Consider the following 27076-nt stretch of genomic DNA (forward strand, 5'->3'; position numbering starts at 1 on the left):
GGTGACTTCCTCTTGTGTTCTGCCCTTACCTCACAGAATACGGACAGACATGAAACTCACTGTCAGTGCATTCACATTCCTCCCTTGTCAACAGACTAGGAAACACACTACCACGATTAGGCTTTAGTTGAAGAATCAGTTCCAACAGCTCCATGGTAAACCACACCCATCTATAATACACAAGTCAGTGTGATGGGGAAGAGGAGACTTCAGAATTCAGCAAGGCAGACAGAAGCAGGAGGGGGAAGTGAGAGGTAGATGAGGCAGGCATGAAGAATAAAGCTGAGATGAGAAACCAATTCCAAACCAGGAGGTAGAAACCAGCTTCTAAGATTCCCAACAATGCTCTTCCTTTAAGGGTGTGTGTGTGTGTGTGTGTGTGTGTGTGTGTGTGTGTGTGTGTGTGTGTGTGTGCGCGCGCGCGCGCGCGCGCGCGTGCGTGCACGTGTGCGCGCGCCCGCACACAAGCGCGTGCTAAAAAAATTTTAAAAAACATCTAGTTTCAATCCTAAGCAGCTATACCGTTATAGTTTTCTTTGAGGCCAAATAATTCCTAATTAAAACTATTTATATACTTATTTTAGAGTATATACAAAAAAAGAAAAAATCTGAAGCCAAATAAATACAAGGAAGAAAAAAAAGTATCAGGAAGAAAATGAAACCACAGATAGCTAAAAACCTTGCATGGCTGAATCTGACTTACCAGGAAGCTCCACTGATATTTATCTTATTCTTTCAAATTCATTCTTTGGGGTTTTTTTACAAAGCAAATTACCAATGCCAACAATTAAAAATACCTCAAATTTCAAAGACAAAAATCACACGGCTTGGGGGCTGGGGATTTAGCTCAGTGGTAGAGCGCTTACCTAGGAAGCGCAAGGCCCTGGGTTCGGTCCCCAGCTCCGAAAAAAAAAAAAAAAAAAAAAATCACACGGCTTGTCTTGTGTTAATATCACAGAGCTGTGACATTTAAAAATTCTCTAAATCATACATCTAAAGAGAAGCAGCTCTGTAACTATGCTTTAACCTGATAAACCTTTTGGGACCTAAACTCAGAGTAACAGTACCTAAATCTCCCCTCCTTTATTCTTTAAATCTTTAGTTATTTCTAAGTCCAAAATCAGAGTATAACATGAGCTCCAGTCTACCTAGCAGGTCTGCACTAGCCCCAGAACCAACATGGCACTAAGTAGGTGTAACTTTGGTCTTCGAATACAGACTTTCTGCTTTGGTGAGAAATGTATCAACTGAGTGTAGGGCAAGCACCTCTGATCTTGGCAGTCAGAATGTGAAGGAAAAGAATCAAGAGTTCACTCTGGGCTACAGAACAAGGTCTGTTTCAAAAGAGGGAAGAGAAGGAAAGGTAGGAAGGGAGGAATTCATCTTAATTTTACATATTTACTGAATATTTCACTATGATTGTTAGATTTTAATGGGTACTAACACTATAAATATTTGTTTAAACAAAGCTTATTCATGTTTTATTATTGATGCTTTTGGTTTTGTGAGCCAGGGTCTCTTATAGCCCATGCTGGCCTCCTAAGAAGATGATCTTGAACTCTTAACCCACTTGACTGCTAGGATTATGTCCTAGGATTTGTTCTCTACTGTGTTGTCTTCAAATTCATATAACAAGAAAATGTAATTACTTTTCATAAAACTTTGTATCTCACCAAAGAATTTCTGAAATACTACAGCGACAAAAGAGTGAAATTCCTGGTCCAACAATTGGTACTTGTGGTATTTTAAATGAAAATGTCTCCCTTAGACTCATATATTTGAACACTTGTTACCAGTTGGAGGTACTGCTCGGGAATATTTAGGAAGTGTGTCCCTGTTGGAAGAAGTACGCCACTGATGGTGTACTTTGAGAGTTTAAAGCCCAGCCATTTCCAGTTTTCTGTCTCTGCTTTGTGCTGACCTCAGAGGGCGTGAGCTCTCAGCATTCTACTCCAGCTGCCGTCCTGCAGGCGTGCCTCCCCACCATGGTGGATCCTCATCCCTCTGCAACCGTAAACCCAAATAAAGTTCCCTTCTATTAGTTGCCTGGACCATGGTGTTTTTAATCACAGCAATAGACAAAAGCAGCCAATACAGAGCCTTTCCTCTCAACTATACGACAAAACAGCAGAACCTAGGAAAGAGGTCAAGTGCTCCTTCCCTGTGTGTAGTGATGAATGATTTCCATGCCTAAATTTAGTGATGTTTACATGAACTAAACATGATAAAATGACATAACACTATACATGCATTGTACCAATGTCAGTTTCTAGGTTTTGTTCTGTTTGCTTTGGATGTCTGTTGATGTCAGAGCCTTACACATGCTAGAGAAGCAAGCATTGTGCCACTAAGCTATTTGCCCTCTATCTGTACCATACTAAAGTTATGCATACATGACCAATAGGGGAAGATGAATGAAGGAGACAGGGCCCCTACTATTTTGCAGCCCCTTATGAATGACATGATACAGCAAAAGCATTCTCAGGGCTTATGTAAGGCAATCCTATGAAGTGGATTTTCTTCTCGCCTCCATTCTACAGGTGAGAAAACTGACATACAGACATTAAATCATTTGCTCAAGGGTACACAGTGGTGGAAGCTGGTTTGACACGGGTGGAATGACTCAAAGTTGGAATTTATTTGAAAGGCTGCAGAGCCACTGAAGGATTACAGGAAAAGTATGGCTGACAATCAAATTCACATTTTACTTTGGCAAGATCCCTCAGGTACCAGTGTAGAATGACTAATGAAAAAACAACTGCATACAACAAGATTAGTTAAGAGACTGATGTAATGAGTCAGAATTAAGAGAACGGCAAGAGAATGATAGGAAGTATACTCAGGCAGCAAGATCAACTAACTCCATCTCACGATTGTAAGGCCTGACTAGCCAAACCAAGAGCATCAGGATTAACTATCCTTATCCAAATCACAAGGAAGATTGTTTCAGTATTACATCATTCTCATTTCAGCAGAACCCACATTTGACTTTTCCCTGTTTAAAAACTGAATCTTGGGTCAGCAGGTAAGGTAGCAGGTAAGGACGTCTGCTACCAAGTCCAAGGACCTAAGTTTGGTCCCTAGGACCCACAATGGTGAAGAGAGAGAACCAACTCCTGCAAGTTGTCTTCTAAAATGCATGTGTACACCATCAAAGGTGTGTTTACTCACATTAAATAAATAAATAAATAAATAAATAAATAAATAAAAGAATGTGACTATATTCATTAAAAAAAAATCAGTGTTCTTTTGCACCTCCACACTGCTCCTTAAACAAGAGAGTTATTAATGTTTCTAATACATCACATATATGGGCCCCTCCCTAGACAAAAGATGGACAGAACTACCAAATATATTGCCTTAGTTTGTTTTTTATTGCTGTGATAAAGACACCATGACTAAAGTAACTTGGGGAGAAAAGAGTTTATATTTGACTTATACTTCCACAGTCAAGGCAGGAACTCAAATAGGAGAGGAGGCAGAAAACCAAGTGGAGACCACAAGGGGACCTTATTGCTGGCTTGCTCCTTCTGGCATTCTCAGCATGCTTTCTTATACTTTGAAGAACTTCCTGCCCAGGGTTGGCACTGCACACGCTTCTTGTCAATCAGCAATGGAGAAAATGCCCCCACAGGCTTTCCCACAGCAACCCGATTGAGATATTTTCACAATTGAGGTTCTTCTTTCCATTTGACCCCAACCCATGTCACAGTGACAAAACAAAACAAAACAACAAAAAACCAACCAACCTTGTCAGGGAATATATCCAGCAAACATTTCAGTCAACAAACTAATAAAAATCTAAATGGACTCAGAATGAACTAAGAAAGAATCAGGTACACCTGCCTTAAGACTCAGAAAATAAAGAAAATGGCCATCAGAACAAAGCTGAACCACTGCTCCATAAAGCACTTAGAGTGCAATTTCTACCTTTTGGTCATAGTTGTCTTTTAAATAAACCCATAATGCTGTTCCTACATCATAAGAGTCCATAAACAGTGATGAGCTAAAACCTAAAAGTTTTATACCAGATAATCACCAGAGAGAGTTTCTCCTCACGTGCACCTATAATGGATGGGTCCTCAGTCTAAGTGAAGGCCATCTTGGGCACAGTTGTGTCTAGGAATCTGAGTCACGCACTAATTATTTAATACTAGCTGGAGAAAAATGTCGGACTGATAGACTCCCGTCAGAGAGGACTGAAGTTTGTCAGAATCTGCTAAAATGATGGTTCCCAACAATAAGGAGGCCTCCAATGTGTCTATAACGTGGACAGCATGAATGGTGGTTACACACTTAGGTCTCTGCCATTTGAGGATCAGATTGATTTCATGGCTGTAGATCTGAAAAACACACATACAGAGACGGAGAGTGGACCATACACATATTCACACACTTCACATATATTTGAGTACACATATGAATATGAGTATATAACACTCTAAATATGCTATGCTCTTTATTCAGAACAGCCTGGTCTAAAGTTGTACAAAATTGAAAAGTAGAAAAACCAGTAGTTATCAGAAAAATCTAACCAAAGAATAGAATAATAAGATTCTGGAAGCCAATATATCTAAATAAAGCAAGAATGAACAGACCAAACCCAGCAGATTTTTCCTGGGTACTTTTAAGACTAATCCATAAGTGTTCACCATTTTAAAAAGTTGAAAAGTGCACCAACTCCTGTTCTATGATAAATTTATAATTCCCAAGAGAAACAACTCAAACTTAAAGAACAGATTACAACAGAAAAGCTGCAATAGATGAAGCCAACAGTAAACCTGCTTTGCTTTTGATACAAACAAAGTAGCCAACTGAACTTTCAAACTAGAGCCAGAACTAACATGACACATAGGAGACTTAAAAAGAACAAATGAATATACAATATACAATGAAGCAAGCAAGAATACTCATCAATACTTAGTATAAAATTGCAGGGGTAGAAGAATGAGACCTTTGTTACAATGTGTGTTTGAACTTAGAAAAACAGAGATATTAAGTTTCTACTTGGGCTAGAAGATGAAATACACCTAGCTGTGCAGATGAAGCCTCTGAAGGCATTCAACTAAGGGGTTACTAAGGGTTCCTTTCCTTGATGCACTTCTGCAACTAAACAGCCTTGCATGTATGTATGCTGTGCACAGAACTAGCAGCAGATTGGTTAAAAACAGCTTGCATTTTCAACTTCCCATACTGAAAGATTGGATTTTTTTTTTCAGAAATGATCAGAATAAAATAAGTATGTCTTTACAGTTACAGGATGAAATTTTAGGCTGGACAGGCACCAATGCCCCCATTCTCCCCATTTTTTCATAAACCATATGACTTCCACATGCTGAGAGTGTTTTATGCTTTAGTCTGCAGTAAAGGCTTTACATCATTTTAATGCTCCAGTACTCAAAATGCAACAGAATCAGCCCAGTGAATATAAGGAATATTCGGTGTACATGGAAGCCATTTTTATCAGATTATTAGTCAGAAAAAGTTTAACCAATGCTTTTCCCATAAATAATTTCACAATTCCATTGATGAAAATAAACAAGAAGATTCAAGGAAAGGGTAGATGAAAAACACTCATTTTTTTCTAGCTTGGAACATTTTTGTTTGTCATATCTAAAATGATTTTTAAACATTTAAAAATTCAATACCTACTAGAATACATTTCAGACAAACACAAGTTACCAACTATTATGTTGCTACATGGAAATTTCTCTCAGCTTTTGAAAATTAATGTTTTCAGGTTAAGAAAAAGCTTCAAACAAGTAATTCTGAAAATCCTGGTCTTCAACAAACCAAAGGCTCAGTTCGGAGCAGCACACTGTGTACAGAATTATATTTTTAGGTCCATTCACATACACAATGCTCAACTTCATGCAAACAGTCCCCTTATCTGTGAGAATGATCAACAGCAGAAATTTCAAATCAAAAACTAAACCTGCCATAAAATCTCAGTGTATCTACGGGACTTTCAGATGCTATGAAATCGAATAGCCCACAGCTAATAGACGAGACATTTGAGAACTAATACATTTGAGCACACACATAAATACATGAAACTCTCGAGTCAAAATAGAAATTATTATGCCAATTATTCTTTTAGTGATTTGAAAGTCTATGATACCACAAAATCATCACAGAGAGTGATTGAAGAAGTTGTATTTTGGACTGAGGGAATACAAAATGTATGATCTTAAATTCTCCTGGTGTAATGTCATTAAATATTCAAGACTGTGAGAAACAAGACGTTTCATTCCAATCCTAATTGAAAATTGAAAAATAAAATCAAATTTTCCAAACTTGACTTGTAAGCATAATAAACCAGATCTAGCGACTTGGCTGTACAATTTTAATAAGTTTAATGCAAAGTACTGTGAACCCGATGTGATAATGACTTGTGGCATAAATGCAAAATAACAACAAATTTGGGTCCTTTTCACTTAACGATGCATTTTATAGTGAAACCACAAAAAGCACAGCTCATATTAGCACAAACTAAGCAAAAAAGTACAGGAGGTATTATGTCCATCGGGAAGAGAAATGTTCTGTGCCAAGGAAGGAAGGAAGGGGTTGGGGGAGGGAGGAAGCTAAGGAAAGATAGGAAAGAGAAGGCAAAGATTTCTATTATCTGCAGGTCCCCAGAAAAAAGGAACACGTGACTATACCCTATATAAGAGACGAGGTTTTTTTTTTAAGCTTCAAACAAAAATAAAAATGGCAATCACTTTTATCATTCAACTTTAGGTAGCGTGTATCTTTACTGCTAAGTGCATTCTTTGCTTCACTCACCCCAGGCTTCCTCACTCTTCCATACCAGTTTTCAAGCAAATGTGACACAGAACAGGGTGGGGTAGAAGAAGAAAAAAAATACATGCAGCGCCTTTCAGCGCACCGCCAACCCTCTTCCCTGCAAATAATTTCCAACAGTTTTTTCAACTACGAAAATAAGTCGCCCTATCTACCTCAGGACACAGAGCAGACGTTCTGTCTCATTAGAAGACACAGATGCGTATGGCATTTAGCACTCGAGTTCCCAACCCCACGTTCCCGAATTTTAAATAATTGGCAAGCCACTGAGCTTGAAGATGACAAGATACCTCTACTTACTGTTTTCGGGGTGAAGATGGGCGGAGGACTCCTTTCAAAGTAGCCCCAATAGTGTAACCAAAACACGGTTCCGGAATAAAATATTAAGAGACACTTTTCCTTTCCCACCTTTAGCTGCCGACTTGTGGAGATGCATCTCCACATCACATCATCAATATAGTCCTGCCGGGAGTTTGGGGTGGAGACTGGCCCAGAGGAAGGCACGGAGTGTGAGCTGGGCGCCAGACACTAACGAGTTACTGAGCCCCCAAAACCATGCACAAGATCCACGGACCAAAAGTCCAGCCCGGGACTCACGCGTGCTCCCAAGCCCAGGCCGCTTATCTCTGACTCCAGCCATCTAACTTACCATCTACAGACATTCCTTCAAGACGATCCCAGCACCCAAGTACACGTCTCAGTTTAAAACACAGCGAGACACTCCCCAAACAAACCAGCACACCTCGAAACCACCTCACAGTTTCTCAAACTCCCAAGCAGGAAGACCCCCAACTCCAGGATTCAAACCTTCCGCGGGTCTTGGAGACCAGAGAGAAGTTAAGAAGCATCGACGCCTCTCCACGTCCGCCCCTCACAACTGCCCCACCCCACAGCCGACGCACGGGCGCCCCTTCGGAAGTACCCCCACTTCCTCCCCTATACTCAACCTGGCCACTCCAGAGACCCATCTGTGGCGCCTACTTACTTTCTCTCCCCCAAACATCTCGACATTTCTTTTTCCTTAAAGTAATGAGAGAAGTGTGGAAAGAGACTTGAAGCAGTCCGGCTTGCAAACGACCCCACTCACCTCGGAAATCCAGCTGAGAGTTCTCTGCACCCGGCTCAGCCCCCTCCCCAGCGTCCCAGTGCAAGGCTGAGGGAGGGAGGAGGAAGGCGGGAGGGGGAGGGGATCGTCACCGCGGGGCGCCCTGCGGGAGGGGCTGAGGAGGGCTCCAGACCCGCGCAGGAAGAGCAGAGGGGGGAGGGGAGGCCCCTGTCTCCCAGTCTCCCCCTGAAAACCACCCTTGTCTCAATCACATCAGACTGACTGTCTTTGTCTGGCTGACAACCGCCATATTGATAGCAACAGCCCCGCTCCCACCTGCTGCCGCTGGGCATCCCTGGGAGTTGTAGTTTCCGGTTCCCTAGAGGAAAAGCTCGGAGTTGAGGGTTTGAGGCTCAAGGGAACTACAGCTTCCAGCAGGCACTGCGCCCATACGCCTTCCCACAGGGAGGAGGGGATCTGGGATTTTAAGCCGTGCCGACTACATATCCCAGAATACCAAGGATGCCAGACCCAGATGAGGGAAATGATATCATGCTGGGATGGAAAGGAAGGATGAATTGGCGGCGGCGATGGATTTGAGCGGACGGAAGGAGGTGTTTAGAGAGAAAAGGGAGGGAAAGGAAAGACGCCCACAGTGCCCATGATATCTACTGTAAAACTACATTTCCCGTGAGGCTCTGGAAAGTGCGTGAGAAGGAAAGACTCCAAGTCCCGCGATGCTCTCGGCTATAGAGATTAAACCGGAAGATCCTTCCTTGTCTTGAGAAGTGAAGAGACTGCTACTGTACAACCAAAAGTCCGATATGAAACTGGTGAGTTTCCGCTACTAAGTCAGAGGGCAAAGATAATGCTGTATCCCTTTGGACTCTGTCGCCTCCACCATGATTTGTCACGGAGGGAGGTCAGCAGTTAATTGTAACTTAAAGTGATCTGTGGCAAGCTGGGTTTTGTGATTGGGATTTGAATTCCCTCTTGCACATATCCCACAGCCCCTGCATCTGTTAGGAGGTCTAAACTACTGTTTGGTAGATCTCTTTGGCCAAACATGAAGTTGTATGTTACATTTCTTCACCTTTGGGCTAAAGATAGGCTCCAAAACTGTTGGTTTGCACCTGAGAGTTCTAATAGGTCATCAGCCTCTTTTTCACTTAATGAGCCCTCGAGTGGACTACCTACTGATGTGGCAATGATGGATTCGATCTGAACAGAAAGTAGGAGTTATCAGACAGAAGGTCTACATGTCCTGTTACTCCTAACTACCTTTCAAATTACAAGAAAGTGATGCCACAGAGTGGTGTCCTTGAAGGATTTAGCCAGAGCAGTGTCGAAGCATTCCTGTTTAGGGCCTGCGTGAAATTAACGGCTCTAGATAAAACACGCCTCTTGGAGAAGTCACTGTGTGGCAAAACTCAAACAGTAGGCTTACAGACGGCCTTTTCAGATATTTGTTTTGCTGAGCACACTGTTCTAACAAGTTGTTTTATTCAAGCTTAATGGAGATAGGGCTTCTCTGTGTAGCAGCCCTCACTGTCCTGGAGCTAACTCTCTTTGTAGACCAGGCTGATCTTGAATTCAAGAGATCAGCCTCCCTCTCAGAACAATTTCTTCAGGAGGGTTTCAGAGTTTATGTTTTTTTTTTCTTGTTTTGTTTCGTTTTGCTTTACTCATAAAATCTTCTTGCTTGACTTATAAACAGGGGTTAAAACAGGGAAGGAACAAATGAAAGCTTAGCCTTTCCCTTTCAGAATCAAAAGCTGATAACAAGAAGCCAGATATGGGGGTGCGCACCTTTATTCCCAGCACTCAAGAGGCAGAGGCAGGCAGACCTCTGAGTTTGAGGCCAGCCTGATCTACAAAGTGAGTCCCAGGACAGCCAAGGAAGTTACCCAGAGAAATCTTGTCTCAAACAAAAAAAGAAAAAGAAAAAAGAAATCAAGAAAAGGAAGTGTTCTAATCATTAACACTTCCTCTCTCTTCCCTTTTAAACAAAGTGTAGATCCAATAATCAAGCCAATAATTACTGTCCACATATCAAAGTGGTTTCTCAGTAGGCTAAACTTGTATGCTGTGCCTGCCAAAGGGTTTGAATAAACTTTCTCAGGTCCTTAACTTTTAGCTATTTACTGCTTTAGGAATGTGAGGTTGGCTGTGGTTTGTTCTTTGTTTTTTTTTATATTATAGGGACTAGGGATCTATGTCGGGGCAGCATGGTTGCCTAGGATGTACATACACAATACATTGGGTTTGATCTTTAGCATGAGTGTAATGAGTTACATTGTGAAACACATACATACTTCTGAACAAATTCTTGCTTTTGCTGTAAGACTCTCCCACGGCACATGAGGGATAGCTGCATCTCATTGTTTCTTTTCCTTTAATGAAAATTTCTTCAATAGGTCTGTTTTTCTGCCTTCTTACTAATACTGCTTTTGAGGTGGCTTGTTTCACTTGGCATTTTGAATTCAGTAAGACCTTCTGTCCTTGTTAGATTTTGTTATTATTGCTTCTTGTTTATCAGCCTTACACAGAGCTAGAGTTATCTGGGACAAGGGGTCTGAAATGAGAAAATGCCTCTATTTAATCTGTAGGGCATTTTTATGATTGATGACTGATGTGGATGGGTTCAGCCCACAGTTTGTGGAACTGTACACATGCAGATGTTCCTGACGATGTAAGAAAGCAAGCTCAGCAAGCTGTGTGGAGCACATAATAGTCTTCCTCCATAGCCTCTGTGTCAGTTCCTGCCTCCAGGCCCTAACTTCCTTTCATGATAGGCTGTGATCAGAGTATGTAAGCCATTGAAGCCCTTTGCCTCCTTTTGGTCATAGTGAGCGTTGTTGGCTTTTTGTTTGTTTGTTTTGTTGGTTTTTTGGTCTTTTTGATTTGTTTGTTTTGCCTTGAGACAGGGTCTCACTATGTAACTCTGGTGGTCTTGGAACTCACTCTGTAAACCAGACTCGCCTCATTGCTCCATCTGCCTCCCAAATGCTGGGATTAAAGGTGTGCACAACCACATCTAACTTGATTGTGGTGTTTTCTCACAGCAATGGAAAGCAAACTAGAACACCGTCTAAGCACCCTCCCTCCTCCCTGCGTTCAGTCGTGATCTCTTCTGTTCTGGGGAAATCTCAGCTTTTTCTCAGCTGCAGAATCCTATAAGAAAATTTAGTACCTTATTTTGCATTCCAGGTAAACTCATAATCTTTATCTTGGTTGCCTCAGCTTTGGAGAATATGGTCCCACTTCTGTCTCTACATGTAGTCTAAGTAGCCTTTACTGTGATGTCTTTATTCAGATTATGTAGGATGTTTTCCAGTTCTTGAGTTCGCTCTATTTTCTTTTGTCTTTGGAAATTTAAACGTGTCCAATTACCTACCACATGGTGTCTTTTCTCAGTTAATGTCTTCACATACTTCAGGACATTGTTTGAATAACAATTTTTCAAGAGTTTCTTGAATTAGGCACCCCTGGTACATGTTTCCATGCAGACCATTCTGTTGGACTTTTAGTTATTTAGTTATTTTAGTCATTTTTTTTTGTGTGTTTGTCCTTCCTAATGTAGACATTGTATTCCCAGAGACTTAACACAGTTTAATTTCTACTTTCTAAAAAGAGCATTTTTTAATTTGGGGTGGAGTTGCCTTATATGTGAGTCTGTATACCACATGTGTGCAGTCCCCATAGAAGCCAGAAGAAGGCATTGGGTCTCCTGGAACTGGAGTTAAGATGGTGTGAACCACAGGAACTGAACCAGGTCCTCCAGAAGAGCAATAAGTTCTCTTAACTGCTGAGCCAGCTCTCCTGCCCTAACTACTGCCTCTTACGAGCAGTCAGTGTGTGACAGTCAGTGTACTGTTAGCACAGTACACTGTTTGATATAGATGACAGTATTCTATTTTACAGATTTAAAATGTGAGCTTCTGGGAAGTGAAGGAAGAGACTCGAAGTTAAACAGATTAAAAGTGAGAAAACAGGGGGCTGGGGATTTAGCTCAGTGGTAGAGCGCTTGCCTAGGAAGCACAAGGCCCTGGGTTCGGTCCCCAGCTCCGAAAAAAAGACCAAAAAAAAAAAAAAAATGAGAAAACAGGATCTGAATCTTCTTCTCCTTGCTTGAGAGTCTGCTGCTCAGTAAGGGCAGAGACAGGAGCTCCTGCACTGTGGCAGCACAGGGCAGGATTGGCTCTTAGACGTGTGCAAACTGAGGCATTAGATGTAAATTCGTTTGTTTCAGTTACAGCCTTTAAAATGGTTATTGGTGTTGAGCATAATAGCACATTTCTGGGATCCTGTCACAGAGGCAGAGTGATCTCAAGTTCCAGACCAACCTGAGATTATAAGACACTATCTTAAAACTTACTGGTAAAACAAGGTTTTTATCCTTTATCATCTGACAGGCCCCATGCCATACCAGCTGAGTGAAGCTAGTGTTCTTTTGGGTTTATTTTTATTTTGAAATGGAAACCCTGCAGCCCCTCTGGCCTGGAACTCGCTCTCTGGCTCAGCTGACCTCAGAAGTGCAAGGGTCAGCTGATGCTTTGTTTTTTTCCCTCAGGTTCAAACAGCTTCTTTGATGGGATTTTTGTTTTCTAACTTTACACTTTTCTTCTAATAAATTTTTGTCTGTATTGATATGTATGAGTGAGTGCCTGCTTATCCGTGTGTGTACCAGGTGCATGTAGGAGCCCCAGGAGGCCAAGGAGGATGCTGGACCCTCAGGAACTAGAGTTATAAGGACCCCACCCCAGTCCTTTTCAAGAGCAGCAAGTATTCTTAACCACTGAGCCATCTCTCCAGCTCCTCACAAGTCACTGTGGTGGTGGCTTTTCACATGCACACTGAAGACACTGAATGGCATTTAAAAAGTTCCTAGTTAGATACTAACTCAAAAGATTTAATGGCTGACTATATTTATAATATCATACACTATTCTGGCAGCTTTAACAGAATCAATTCATTGACATTTCCAACTATAATCCTTTTGGGAGAGATTGGAAATATAACTTCTAAATTGGCACATTTTAGAGCATGGTTACCTGTTAGTATAGTTGGAGCCTAATCAGATTCAACCTAGTCAGTTCAGCTGAGTGATGGAGGTAGAAGTTACCAAATCCCTCGCCATAAAGTGCACTGAGCAGACTGACAGCAAGTGAGCTTGAAACACAGTGGCGGGGCGTCTAGTGGTGAAGTGAGCATTAATTGAACTCATTTGAAGCTGAGGATGCAGGATCTTTCTGAGCTAGTCCCTGTGACTGACAGAATCTCCATGCTTACCCAGTCCACAGTATACCCATAACATTCAGTTTCAACACTCTCCATTTTAACTATTATGTCCCACCCTAAATAGCTACGCATGGAATTACTTATAGTTTGCTGAGACATAAGCTTGAATGTGACTTTGGGATTAATGGCACTCTTGTGAGTGAGCAGGCACCTTGCCTCCACACGTTGGCTCTTGACAGCTGTTGTCACTCTCTCATTAAAGGCCTGAAGGGGAAGTCATTTTGATCTCCATATAGTGTACTTACTGAATTCCACGTGGGGAACTATATCTTGCTGTTGCATTTATAAATTTAAAACTTGGAGAGGCCACAGACTGGATCTAAGCTCTAGACTGCTCTTTGTGCAAAACTGTTTCATTTTTACCTGTTCAAACTTGCCATTACTCCTGGGAAAACAGATGGAACAGACAAATTTATGTATCAGTTCTGTGGAGGATGAGCAGAACTCCAAGTTCAGCTGTAGATTATATAAAGATCATTGTTTAAAACAGCAAGTCCTGCTCCAAGGTCATTTAACAAGTCACTAGGTGTTAGAGTATAGTTGATTCTCACCTTGTATAGACATTCCTGGCTGCTCCTTGCCAGAGTGACAAATTCTGACTTCCTTGATCTTGAACCAGGAGTGTATCCTCTTTCTCTGTAAGTGATAGTCCTTCAAAACCTCACCAGAAACTGCTGCATGTGTTGCAGTTTGACTGTTAAAATGTTAACCTGATTTCGGGGGGGGGGGGGGGGGGGGGGCATGCTTCTCCTCGATGGTTGATTAGTGCGCCCTCCTGTGTCCCTCTGATGTAATGCCATGTCAAGCCTAATGAACAGTGAGATTTTCATCACAGTCCCAGTAAGACAGATGTTTTCCTTTCTTAATTTCCTCAAGCTCTGAAAAAGGCCTGTATGGCATATAGCCTTGCAACACACCTTGTGTGGTAGTGCCCTGTGATAAAAGTGGACATTTTGCATTTCAGAATACTAAAAGTAAGCAGCTGCCCCAGTGGCTTACCCTGAGTACTCAGAGACTTTACCGTTTCCTCTGATGGTCAGACAGACAGCCCACAGCAGGAGGGAACAGTATCCCTCCCAACTCAGGGAAACGCAGCCATTCCTGGTGAAAAATTGGTTCCTAGCTTACTATATATCGGCAAAGACCTGAATATAAACCATCCCCCACATCTGCTCTTCACTCGTTTAGTCAGTCAGCAAATCTTGAACACCTCCTTTGTATTAGGCACTGCTCAAAGGACTGCTATAGTGCAGAGATCAAAATAGATGTGTTTGCTGCCTCTATGAAAATGTAGCTTGCTGGGTCTGCTACAGGAAGACAGTGTTCCAGTGAGTGCCGAGATTTTGCTGTATTGTTGGTCACTGGCTCGAGCATTCTTGTAGTAAAATAGTAGAGATTTTAGTTTTCCTTGTAGTCAGCAATATGCCTTCAAATTTTAGTAATGTCTAGCTGCCACTAGGTTTCCATTATTCTGGTAATGTGTGAGGAAGCTGTTCCCTTTTTTTGTATGGATGTAACTATCTCCTTTCCTACGTCCTTGCCCCTTACCACCTGCTGCAGACCTTCTTCACATATAGCAAAGTATACCTAGAGTAGGGATTGCACATGCCGAAAGACATTTGAGAAAGGGGCACGGGGCCTCAAACCTCTAATCCCAGGACTTGGGAAGCAGAGGCAAGAGGAGTGATGCAGAGGCAAGGCCAGCCTGATCTACATAGTGAATGGAGGCCAGCTAGGGATATTTAGTAGACTCTGCTCCCCTCCCCCATCAAGCTAAACAAACAAACAGGTCAATAAATAGTGTGGTACCATACACATTTTTAAAAGATCTCTACTGTTGTTTTGAAAATGCCAATGTGTGATCATTAAGTGTTAAGGTGAACAGAATTATGGGCTTAAGCAGGTAGACAAGGGATGTGAGCCACAAAGATCCTCCAGAGCTCCAGAAAAGCACCAGCTAGAAGCTAAGAGCTGACACACTAGGCAGGACTATGAAGAGGATTGAAGCCAGAGAGGTTCTGAGGAAAAGTAGAACATGGAAAGGGACTAGAGGACATTCTTTTAGATTTTTAATTTTATTCTTGAGTATTTTGCATGCATGTATGTCTATGTGAGAGACCAGATCTTGGGTTCAGACACCTTAGAGAAAACTGACCTAAGGTTAAATTCAAGTTAACCAACAAGCCAGCACACCTAGCGCCAGTTCCCAGGTTACTCCTGAACGAGCCTGCTGCACCTGGCTTTTCTCTCTAACAACCACCAATCAGAAGAAAAGCACAAGTTAAGTTTATGATTTGGCTCCCAGCACCAGCCAGTTATTTTAAAGGGCAACAAAATTCCATAATAGCCCCCCCAAACCCCCCAGATGTGTGCCAGGCCAGAAACCCCCTTGCTTGCTTGCTCGCCTGCCTCTAAATGTTTGCTTGAAACTAGGCTCAGGGCTTCACCTTCCTATCCTGCTGCATCAGGGTCGGCAGTGAGTCCAAGCTTGAGCTTGAATAAAAAGACCCTGGTACGATAGCATCAGAGTTGGCCCCTTGGTGGGCTTTTGGGGTTTGCAAACGGGCACAACATGTGTACCAAGTTCATTCGGAGTGCCCAAGGAGGTCAGAAGAGGGCGTCAGACCCACTGGAATTAAAGTTACAGACAATGCTGAGTTTGGAGAATAGAACTATTGTTCTCTGCAAGAACAAGTGCTCTTAACTACTAAGCCATCTCTTCAGCCCCTAGGGAAAAACTTAAGAGAAGAGTCAGCTTCAGAGCCCCAGGATGTTCATTGACCAAGATGAACTTACTGTGAGAACAAAAAGTTTAAATCACCCCATACGGCTATATGTCCATGCCTTACAGATCTCAAATGTTTACATGTATTAAAGTCACAACTAAGTGAACTTTAGTTCCCTCAGAGATGGATAGTTGGGCAGACGACATTCACAAAAGATCTCCAATATTAATTGTGAAATTAATGCCCCCTTTTGCTCTTATGGTTAATTTTTTAATCATTCATGTTTATAAAGGAATAAAGAAAGTTTATAACAAAGTGTCTGACATAATCAAAATTTCAGACTTATGGCTTAAGCAGATACTGTCTTTTCCTAAATACAGTTTATCTATATGTTCCTTTTTCATTAACATAAAAGAAGCATATGTGATGATTAGTGTCTGTTGTAAGCTTGATAGAGTCTAGAATCAAAGGGAAGATTGTTAATCCCAAAGATGGGAGGAGAAAGACCACCAGCCCAAATCATCATGACCAAATTAATTAAAGCAAGCTTTTTTATTCTTGTACACAGGCTGTCTCCCCCTAAGGTAGGGATTTGAGAAGTCAGCATTAGATATGAGGAAGACAAGAGGTTGTTGTTGTTGTTGGGTTTTGTTTTGGAGTTTTGGCTTTGCTTGATTTTGTTTTTTTGAGACCAAGTTTCTCTGTGTAACTGTCCTGGCTGTCCTAGAACTCCCTTAGTAGATTAGGCTGACCTTGAACAGAGATCCTCCTCTGCCTCCCAAATGCTGGGATGAAGGGAATATACCACCACGACTTGGTAAAACAAGATTTTTATAGCTCAGGGGCATAGCGTTTACAAATTTGGGGGATTTGGTGGGCAAAATAGGCCAAGTTACAAGAACAGAACATAAGCAAAACAAGGTAGCCGTGATGACCTGAAACAAAGACACAGTCCTAATAACAGGTTATAAGATAGCTATGAGAACAGTGTAACAAAGCTTTGAAACAAAGCCAGGGTTACAAAATGGTTATTAACTCTTTGAAACAAAACAGGATTTCCATTCCTGAAACAGGAATGAACCCAGTTTGTCTTTACTATGAGATGACTTTTAAGCCTAAAATGGCTCTTCAAGACGGGCCTCTGGGCATGCCTGTGAGGGATTGTATTATATGAACGGAAAAGGGAGCCTTGCTCATTGTGGGTGGACCATGAATTATGGGCTGTATAAGCCACCTGAGCATTAGTAAGAATACATTTGTCCCTCTCCAATCCTGACTGCCAATACAATACGACAGCTACTTTAAGCTCCTGTTGCCATAAATTCCCTGCCATAATGATTTGTACCTTGAACAATGGCCAAAGTAAGCCCAGTCTCCCTTTAGTTGCCTTTGTAGGGTGTGTACTCAGCAGCAGGGGAGGACCTGAGGTGGTATAGTTAGGCCTTCTAGTTAAGGATTCCTTCCAACGTTTTTTTCTGGTATCTGGAAATAGGGCTATAAAATGGTAGTTTTCCTATTTTTTATATTTTTTATATTCAGTTTTATTTAGTGTTACATATCATGGAACACATGCATTTAAAGAGTCAAATGTGTTGTGGTGAATTTACAGAGTTATTTACCCATCCTCACAATTTCTCCAAAAAGATCTCTTATCTATCAACCTCCAGGACTCACGCAGCCTCTAATCAATCTACTCTGTCACTGGAGATTTACCCCTTCTACTCTTTTCATCTGAATTGTTTCGTATGCTGTAGTCTCTTATGTCTGACTGCTTTTGCCACCATGCCCAGCTGTGGGAAGATTTAATCGACATGTCCAACTTCACTTACTCTGTCTTTGTGCACTGTTGTCTAAGTTGTAACAAATACATAATTTAAACGTACCATTTAACCACTTTTAAATAAACAATGCAATGGCATTTAGTACATTGTTATACAACACTGACCATACATTTTTAGAATGTTCTTAGATTATACACATTAAATACTACCCACTTCCCACTCCCCTCGGCCTCTGGTTGTCAGCCATTGTCCTTTCTGGCTCTGTGAATCTGGCTGCTCTTAGTACCTTGTCAGTAGTAATACAGCGTGCACATTCTCACTGGCTTAGATCTCTTCACAGTATTTACAGGATTCTTCCATGTTATCACACGTGTCAGAATTTCCTTCTTAAAGGTTGAGAAGTGTTCTATAATACAATGTCCGGTTTAATCAGACCTTTTGCCTACTTCAGACACTGAATACAAATACCTGTTTAAGTTCTTGTTTTCACTTTGCTTGTGTATTGTTTTTGTTTGCAATATGGACTCAGAAATGAAATTGTTAAACCACCCAGAATTCTGAGTTTAATTTATTGAGTAATTTATTGAATAATTATTTATAGTATGCTCATGGTAGCCGTACCTGAACCCTTTTATAATCTTACCAGTAATTCACAAAGCTTCTGATTTCTCTACATTCTTATTAGTATTCATTTTCTCTCTGAGCTGATGTTTTAGAGATGGCCATCCTATATCTGGTAGTTCTGATTTGCATTTCCCTAATGATTATGTTGAGACTTCCTGCGTGCACATTTTTGTTTTGTTTTTTGTGGCGTGTGCACATTGGTTTGTTAACTTTTAGTTTTGAAAACAAACTGAATATGTAAAAAGGTAATGACAAAAAATGACAAGGCTCTGTCCAGACTGGTATGGTGGCACAGTGTAATCCCAGAAGTCAAGTGAGGACAGGAGGCTTAGGAACTCAAGGTCATCCTGAGCTACATGGTCAGTTTTAGTCCAACCTAGGCTACATAAAACCCCATCTCAAAAATCAAAAACCAAACTAATTGCCTTGGGACTGAAGAGATAGCTTAGTGCTTAAGAATAGCTGGTGCTCTTACAGAGGACCTGAGTTCAGTTTCTAGCACCAACATCAGGCTTGAACTCACAGAAATCTGCCACCACTACCTCCTCAGAGCTAGGATTGAAGGCATGCATCATTGCTGTCTGGTTCAGTATTTCAAGGAAGAAATCTTATCTTTTACTTAAATCATTTTACTGCCTCAGGTTCCAAAGGGCCCCAGGCCTTCTTCTGGCCTCTGTGAGCACCAGGTATGCATATAATGTACAGTCATAAATGCAGGCGAAACACTCATACATATGACATAAAGGTAAATAAGTCTTTAAATATGTGCATATGTGTATGTGAATATTCCCTCCTACTCTGTCCTGTTCTCCAGAACAACGTCATTGTTTGGTTTTTTGAGTGTTCTTGGAGATAGTCTGTGGGCTTATGTACATAAATATAATTAAAATCTTTTTATTTTTTGGATAAATAATGGTAGTGTTGATATTTTAGTGACATGTTGTTTTGTTAGGAGTTAGAAACATACAGATCTTTTCCGATCAGTTTCTCTAACGAGGGGACGTGGTGGCACAGGCTTTGATTCTGGCTTCTGGACGTGGAGGCAGGAGGCTCAGGTTCATCCTCTACTGCCCCTGCGTAGTGAGTTTGAGACTAATCTGGGCTATATGAAACCCTGTTTTAAGAAAAATCTAGAACTGGTGCTTGTGCCTAATAATCAAGAACCTGGCTGTAACAAAATCCAAGGACTTTTTGTCTTCTATGTACTTCAGTTCTAAACTATGAAATGGTTTCAGTGTGCCTTTTAAGTATTTTTAGAAATACTTTTAACAGACACTTTGTAGTTGGGTTTCCTGAAGGGATAGTTAGGACTGTGGCACTTAGCCTGTAGCTGGCTCTTGCCAGAACCTCCCTCCTATCCTCCACTTCAGTGTTTTTTCCCTGGCTAAAAAGTGAAAACATGGTGTCAACGTAACTGTAATTTTGAGTTCCTTTTCATGTGTTTGATAGGGTGCCTGTGTGTAAGCGCGTTTGTTTGCATCCTTCCAGGTCGTGTGTGTGTGTGTGTGTGTGTGTGTGTGTGTGTGTGTGTGTGTGTGTGTGTGTGTGTAAGCATGTTTGCACCCCAGCTGTATACTGTTTGATTTGTAGGGCTCTGGTCGAAACGCCTATGCTTTATTTCCTCATCTTGCTTCTCCAGACCTCCAGAGTATGCCAGACATCACCTGTTCTATAAAATATCAACCTTTCACTTTCTTATAAACTTAGAATGATTTGTTTCCATTAAAATCCTTTGTATGTGATTTTTTTTTGGAACCAGGTTAACTTATTACATTTTAAAGAGATAATTGGAGTAATAAGGAAAAAATATATATATATACACACATATGTATATGTGTATACGTTTGGTTTTTCAAGACAGGCTTTCTCTGTGTAACCCTGGCTGTCCTGAAACTCACTTTGAAGACCAGGTTGGCCTTGAAACGGCCTTGAACAGGAGGGAGATTAAAGGCATCCACTACCACTGTCTGACTTAATATTTCTTTAAAATTATTGAATCTTAAGAACAAAGAAATCTTTTCTTTTACTTAAATCATTGTACTGCCTCCTTATTACATTTTAAAACGTTTTCCTAATAGGTTATTTCCTTTTAAATATCTAAGCATTCTCTCTCTCTCTCTCTCTCTCTCTCTCTCTCTCTCTCTCTCTCGTGAATTTGCTCACACATGTGTATAGGGGTGCATGCGCTCTCTCACTTTCCACCTCATTCCCTTGAAACAGGGTCTCTCACTGAACTTGGAGCTATGCTGGCAGCCATCAAGGCCCAGCAATTCTCTGCTCCACTTGTAGGAGCACAGCCACACCCAGATGTTCGTAAGGCGCTGAGAATCTGAACTCACGCCCACACGTGTGCACAGCAAGTGCTTTTTCCCACTGAGCCATCTCCCCAGCCCTAAATACCGTATGTTTTTATTGTTGCTGAATTAGAATCTTTTCCTATATACATAAGACACACATACCCTTGTTAGTTTTCTTTTACTATTTATCCTGTTGTGTTTTATGAAATTTCTAGGTGTGTATCATTGTAGCTCATTTTTCTTCAGACTTCATTTCCATCCTATGTAGCTACATTTGTACACATGTGCCGTGGTTTGGTAGTAGGCATGGTAGTAGGCATCTCCATCCTGTTTCTGATATGAGTGGTCCTGCCTTATCAACACATCACCTTGATGCTGACTTTGGGTTGAATTTCTTGAATAATTTATGTCTTATAGTTAGCTGCTTTCCTGTTCTAGAATTTTCTAGTCATTACTAAAATGAAACTCTTTCACATGGTCCAACAATATGTTATGTTTTGCAGGAAAGATCTATTTGTGTTTGATTGTTTGCCCTAGGCAGTTAATTATATCTTGTAAGCCATTTCCAGAGTTTTAAGTAAACAATGGATTTTACAGCTTGAAATCCTAGGTGACTCTTAGCCGACTCAGAAATAATAAGACTTCTGTGACCTCAAAAGAAATGGCAAAGTTTCCTCAAAAAACAGCAGCCAGAAATAGCTCTCTCTCCAGAGACAGGCCCTATCAAGGCAAGAAATGTAAACAGAGAGTCTGTTAAAATAAACATAATTGCCACTTACATGCTTTAAAAAAATGTTATGGGGACAAAAGGGGGCTCAGAGCCAGGCCCACCTGGCAGCTTATTTATTTTAAAGGGAATTTGACTCAAGCAGCATCGTTCCAGTAGGAAGAAGAAACTGTTGCAGAGCAATGATCTATAACTACCAAGAAGAGAGGCAGGAGCAAAAACCCATTGTCTGGTTGTCTAGGACAGTCTAGTGTGTGTCACAGAGCGAATATTGAGCCTGTCTTGTAAGCAGCACTGTTAGTGGTGTGGGACGTGCCAATCAGCCTGCAGACACAGCCTTTTAATTGAGCATGTGATTGATGGGCTTTGGGGGATGGGCTGAAAAAGTCAGTAGTGGCCTGTGCAAGATACAAGTTGTAAAGGATGAGTCCTACCTAGAGAATCACAGCTTCAGAAGTAAAATCTGAGCTGGCCTTTACAAAGCTCTTGGGGCAGAAGATTGTAGCCCGGTGGTAGGGTGTTTGCCTAGCATGTACTAAGCCCTGGGTTCCAGCCTCAGCACCACTCATACACAAGTACTTTGATTGGTGTATGTCTAAATGGCAGAGTCGTATCTCATTCTGGGTGGAGAAAACAGCTGAAAGTAAGAAGGATGTACACGTAAGGTACTCATTTCTCCTTGACAGGCAAGTGCAACCAACTGGTTCTTACTCCTCCTAGCAGTGCGCGTAGTACTCACAGCTCAGTATTGTGGAGTATCATTTTCATCCCGTCTTATTGGGCCATTTGCTGAGACCCAGTGCAAAACTGCAGTAAGACCAGCAGGGTTCTGTCCAAAGAAACCCACTGGACTAACTTTTCTCCTTAAGGAGGAATCAAAAGAATATTTGATCAACATGTACATTTTTTTAGACTTATTTATATTATGTTATGTGTTTTTTGTTTTTGTTCGAATTATATGTATGTGCACCACATGCATGCCAGGTCATTATGAAGGTCAGAAAAGGTCATTGGATCTTCTGGAACTAGAGGGTGTGTACAGATGGTTGTGAGCGGCCAGATGGGTGTTGGGAACTGCATATAGGTGCTCTATAGGAATAGCCAGTGCCTAGCCACTGAACGGAATCTATCCCTAAAGTGTAAATTTTTAAGGGATTTTTTGGAAATAAAAATAACCCTATTATAAAATCAATAAACACTACCGTAGATATGTCTTTCTTTTTCAGAGTATAATTGAGAAATATAAAGAAATAAAAAATCACCTGTAATCCTCTGCAACTTTGATATACTTGAGCACTAGTAGGCTGATGGACTATCTGTGATCACCCAAAGTATGACTTAGTTACCAGATTGAGCCTGAGTGACAGAAAGTCTTGCCAGTGACTTAAGCAGAACAAATGCTTACATCCCTCTATAAACCAACTGCAACGATGAATAGTTCAGGATTGGTGTGGCCGGTCCAGGTTCCTGCTACCATGTTATAACATGTAACTTCATCTTCATGTTCCACTATAACTACCTGCTCAGGCCATTATACTCCTATCCTAGCCAACAAGAAAGGAGTGGAGGCAAAAAAAAAAAAAAAAAAAAAAAAGCATGCCCTCTCCTTTGGATGAATTCTTAAAGTGTGTGTACCACTTTGTTTCCCTTGGCTGAGTTTTATTTTCATGACTATGTCTGACTCCAATGAGACTAGCAAATATAGTTTCCGTTCCAGATAGCCACAATCACACCTTAGCTTTGGAATCCTAGTGTGAACAGATCTGTCATTGCTTTGCTTTGCTTTCAACAGGATTTTCTGTGTGTAACCCTGGCTGTCCTGGAACCCTCAATGTAGATCAGACTGGCCTTAAACTCAGAGACTCACCTGCCTTTGCCTCCCCAGTTCTGGGATTTAAGGGGTGGGCCACCAGCACATGGCCAGTTGTTTTGCTTGTAGCCACGACAACATACCTGATGAAAGCAACTTAAGGAAGGGTTTACTTTGTCTCAGGGTTTGAGGGTATAGTCCTTATGGCAAGGGTGTAAGGCAACCGGTCACATTGTATCCACTGTCAGGAAACATGCTCTTCCTTTTTATTCAGTCCAGAACAGTAGCAGTGAAACAGTCCTGCCACACGGGGTAAATCTCTCTGGAAGCGCCCTCATGGACATGCCAACAGTTTGTCTTCTCAGTGATTCTAAAGCCCTTGAAGTTGATGGTCAAGATTAACCTTCACAAGATGACAAGAGTCACTGTGAAAAGCCTTTCACTTTGAGTATAGTTAACTGTGTATTTCCAGGATGAGCATTCACTCTGACATAGGTTTACTTCCCAGTATGTGGGCTCTGGGACTAACTCAAGTCATCAGACTTTGTAGCAGGTATATTTTCCCTATATGCTGTGTTGCCCACTCTTAGTTTGTTTATTTGAGGAGTTCTTACTATGTAGCCCAGGCTGGCCTCATTCACAGCAGTTCTTCTACCTCAGCTTCCTGGGGGCCTGAATTACAGTCACAAACACCCTGGCCTCTTTTTCTCCTCGTTTACAAACCAACCACAAAAAGTGACTGATGTTTAAAGAAAATAGTCAAAAGTACAGAAATAGGAAGTACCTGGTAGAGTGCTGGGATGGTGCGAGCTTGGAATGTTCTGTTAGTTTGATTTGGTTTTATGCTGAAATAGCAAGAGTTTGCTCAGAGATCATGTCTGTCTCACAGAAATAAAAGCATTGTAGCTGTGGAAATTGCTGGAACCCTGACACCCAGTGTTCAAAGCAAGCACACTGTGTCAAAGTCCAGCTTTGACATGGCAGGTAAACTAAGGCAGGATGGGGAATTGGCCATTGATCACTTGGCAGACTTTTCTCTCAGGGAATAAAACTTAATCCTCTGGGGCCTGTGGGGCGGGTGACAAGGGTGAGAGAATACAGGTATACACAGACACACACCTGCTGGATAAAGCAAGGGTCAACAAGCTCCAGCAACTTACACACACACAACACACACACGTTGTAGGTGGATATATACATACATATACACACGTTGTAGATGAGCAAAGCTCTAACAACCTTTTTTTTTCATAGCTTATACATCCCAGAAAAATCTTCAATCCTTACAAAAATTACTGTGTGGTTACATCTATTTTTCTTTAAACAATTACAATGAATATGTGTAAGAAAAAACTTGTCCCCCAATACCCCCAAATAATAAAATAGATTTAAAAAAATTCCCAAGAACTCACCCACATTTGTAACTAAGCATCATGTTATAGATTAATAAAGAGCAAGCAAGGTAATTTTCTCAGCTGCTTTCTCTTACTAGCAGGCTGAGATTTGCAGTCACAAAGAAAGGATCAATTATTTTATTATTATTTATCTTAAAAAGTAATCTTATGAAAGTCTTAAAAGAATCACAAATCTAAACTTTTATAAAGAAAAAAGCCAATCATTTCTACTTTAAATTCTCAGGGTGCATATCTACTCATTAGTAGACAAAAAATTAATCATCACCTTGATCACCAGCCCACCTTTAGCAAAAACAGTGTGTCAACTAGTAAGAGTCCAATTGCCATCGCTCTTTCTTCCTGACCTTAAGACATCCCTCGCTCAGTAATCGAAATTGTACCTTCCTAAGTTGTTCCTCAAGATTTTCTTTATCAGAACCACTAACAAAAACATCTTAACCTGACTTTACTAACAATTTACAGCTCCAAATTCTTTCTAAGGGTGGTGGACGTTAGAAACAATCTCCATCTCTAAGTTCTTTTTGAGGGTGGCAGTTGAATCATTAATCTGCTCCAGCAGCAATGGAAAGATCAGTCACTATTATTGTAAGTGCCAGTGACACTGCCCAGTGAGGGCTGGAAACCCTCCTAGAGTTTTCATACAATTTGTAGATGAGGATGGACATGGCGACTACTAGAGCAACAAAGGACATGTACTCCTCATTCCTCTGCCTCTCCAAGGCACACCCATCCTGGTTGTGCTAACCAGTGTTTGGGCTGTGTTCTATGAGTTCTAAAGCCGTTTTGCTGTTCGTCTTGCACGAACATACTATTGTGTCCTCAGCCCACAGGCTGCGTCCTTTAAGACTGTGAGCTGTGCCTTCATTGCTTTAGAAACCACAGTGCTCACATTGAAAAGAAACGGGAAGCGTCGTCGTCATCCTCAGGAAAGAGACTGCTGTGAGCCGTCCAGCAGACAGGCATGCATCTTTAGTGTGCTTTATCTTCAGTTTGGAAAGCTTTAGCATTGACCACATTTTGATTTTTTTTTTCTCTCCACAAATTAAGATAGCTTACTGAAGCATTGTCTCTTAGGTTTTATCACTAAGACAAATGGGAGGAGAGGAAAGAGAAATGAATGGGTGTGTGCAATGGGGGATTATTTAAGAATTAGAGATTAGGAAGAAATAGGGAAATGCTTCCTTTTGCATAAACAGGACTTTTCTTGTCTATTCTCATTACTTCTTCACATTTATAACTCTCTGGTGCCCAGTAGCCTACAATCCCTAGCTAAGCCTGACCTGTACTACTTCCTTCGGCCATAATTGTTCACTGTGAGCATTTCTACCCCCTTCTGAGCATCTGTTGGCTGGGATATTGCTTTGTAAAACTTCCCTCCACGTTTTGACTTGTTTTCTTGGAAGTGCAAGGCACAGGACTAGGGTCCAAAGAAGTGAGAGCCCCAGGTGTCACTTACTTAGCTGTGTGTGGTGCCTAGTCACTCTCTAGCCTGAAAGTGCCTTTGCCATGTGTACATTACAGAGTTTTTACATGCGTGTATAGACTTTCTGTGGAAAATTAAACCTCCTGTCTCACCCAGCTGTGTAGTTAGTTTGACTGTGAACATGTTTGGCACATTTAACAGTTCTGCAACATAGAAACAAGCTGGGGAAGGTTAACAAATAAGATTGCAATGTATTTAAAGAAGTCTCTGACTAGAGAGCCTGGCCCAAAAAACTTTTAGTGGGGTGGCATCATTCCAGATTCAGCACATTTGGCTCAGTGACTCAGGGTGACAAGACATAAGGAAGGGGTCCCTAAAAGAGGGTGCCCTCCCCATTTTCTGCTACAGCAAGAATCCTGTGCATCCTTGTTGGGACATAAAGGGTCTCCTTGTGAACTGCTGCTACTGAGGGCAGTGACCGTGCTTTGCTGGAGTGGAGCTAGAGTAGAGAAAAGCTGATACAACCCTGCAGAACTAAGTTCCTCTTAAGCAAAAGAAATCACTAAGGCTTAAGTAGTGGAATTCCTCCCAATGCGTTCATTGTGTAGGTACATGGATAGAATAATTTTTAAAAAGCATCTTTGTGTTCAAAGAAAGCTGAGGAATGATTTAGTTAAATCTCATTTGTCCAGTGAAAAATTTGAAGCCTGAAGCATTTTTGGCTTCTATTCAGGGCAATACCACCTTCGAGACAGAATAAGAACTGTTCTCTATATGCAAGTCACATGCTGTACTTGATGTTGTGATACACAGACCAGCAATAAAAACTGCTCATTTGTTTGTTTTTGTTTGTTTGTTTGTTTAAGCCAAAAATATTTCATCTTGGAAGAAAGTTTAAAAAGTTGAACGTGTCTTAATATCACCCAACAATACTTACCATGAAGAAGAGGCAGGCTCCTTCAGAAACCTGCATGTAGACATGTGCAGCACCATTCTTCATAATCATAGAAAGTTTGTAGATTATCTTACCACACTGCACTCAAGAACAAGCCACATATCCATCACTCTGAATGCATGAGCTGATTCGGTTCATCCATACAGTGAGGCCGATGAGCTATCTATG

The 27076-nt window shown here is 41.3% G+C and overlaps 2 protein-coding genes across 16 annotated transcripts in view; one reads left to right on the top strand and one right to left on the bottom strand.

Moving 5' to 3' along the window:
• Hmbox1 (homeobox containing 1) overlaps positions 1-8171 on the bottom strand; it is a 132509-nt gene extending 124338 nt beyond the window's left edge. For 12 of the 15 annotated variants that reach the window (XM_039094021.2, XM_039094013.2, XM_039094010.2 and 9 more), the window contains exon 1: positions 7892-8034. The gene's annotated coding sequence lies outside the window, so the exon portion shown is untranslated. 15 annotated transcript variants of the gene reach the window in all.
• Positions 8172-8394: 223 nt separating this feature from the next.
• The window catches only part of Ints9 (integrator complex subunit 9), an 84315-nt gene continuing 65633 nt past the window's right edge, over positions 8395-27076 (top strand). The window contains exon 1 of the mRNA NM_001402259.1: positions 8395-8682. Within this exon, the coding sequence (NP_001389188.1) occupies positions 8674-8682 (9 nt within the window). The 5' untranslated portion in view covers positions 8395-8673. The remainder of the gene's footprint in view (positions 8683-27076) is intronic.

The sequence above is a fragment of the Rattus norvegicus genome, chromosome 15 (assembly GCF_036323735.1).
Source record: "Rattus norvegicus strain BN/NHsdMcwi chromosome 15, GRCr8, whole genome shotgun sequence".
Lineage (NCBI taxonomy): Eukaryota > Metazoa > Chordata > Mammalia > Rodentia > Muridae > Rattus > Rattus norvegicus.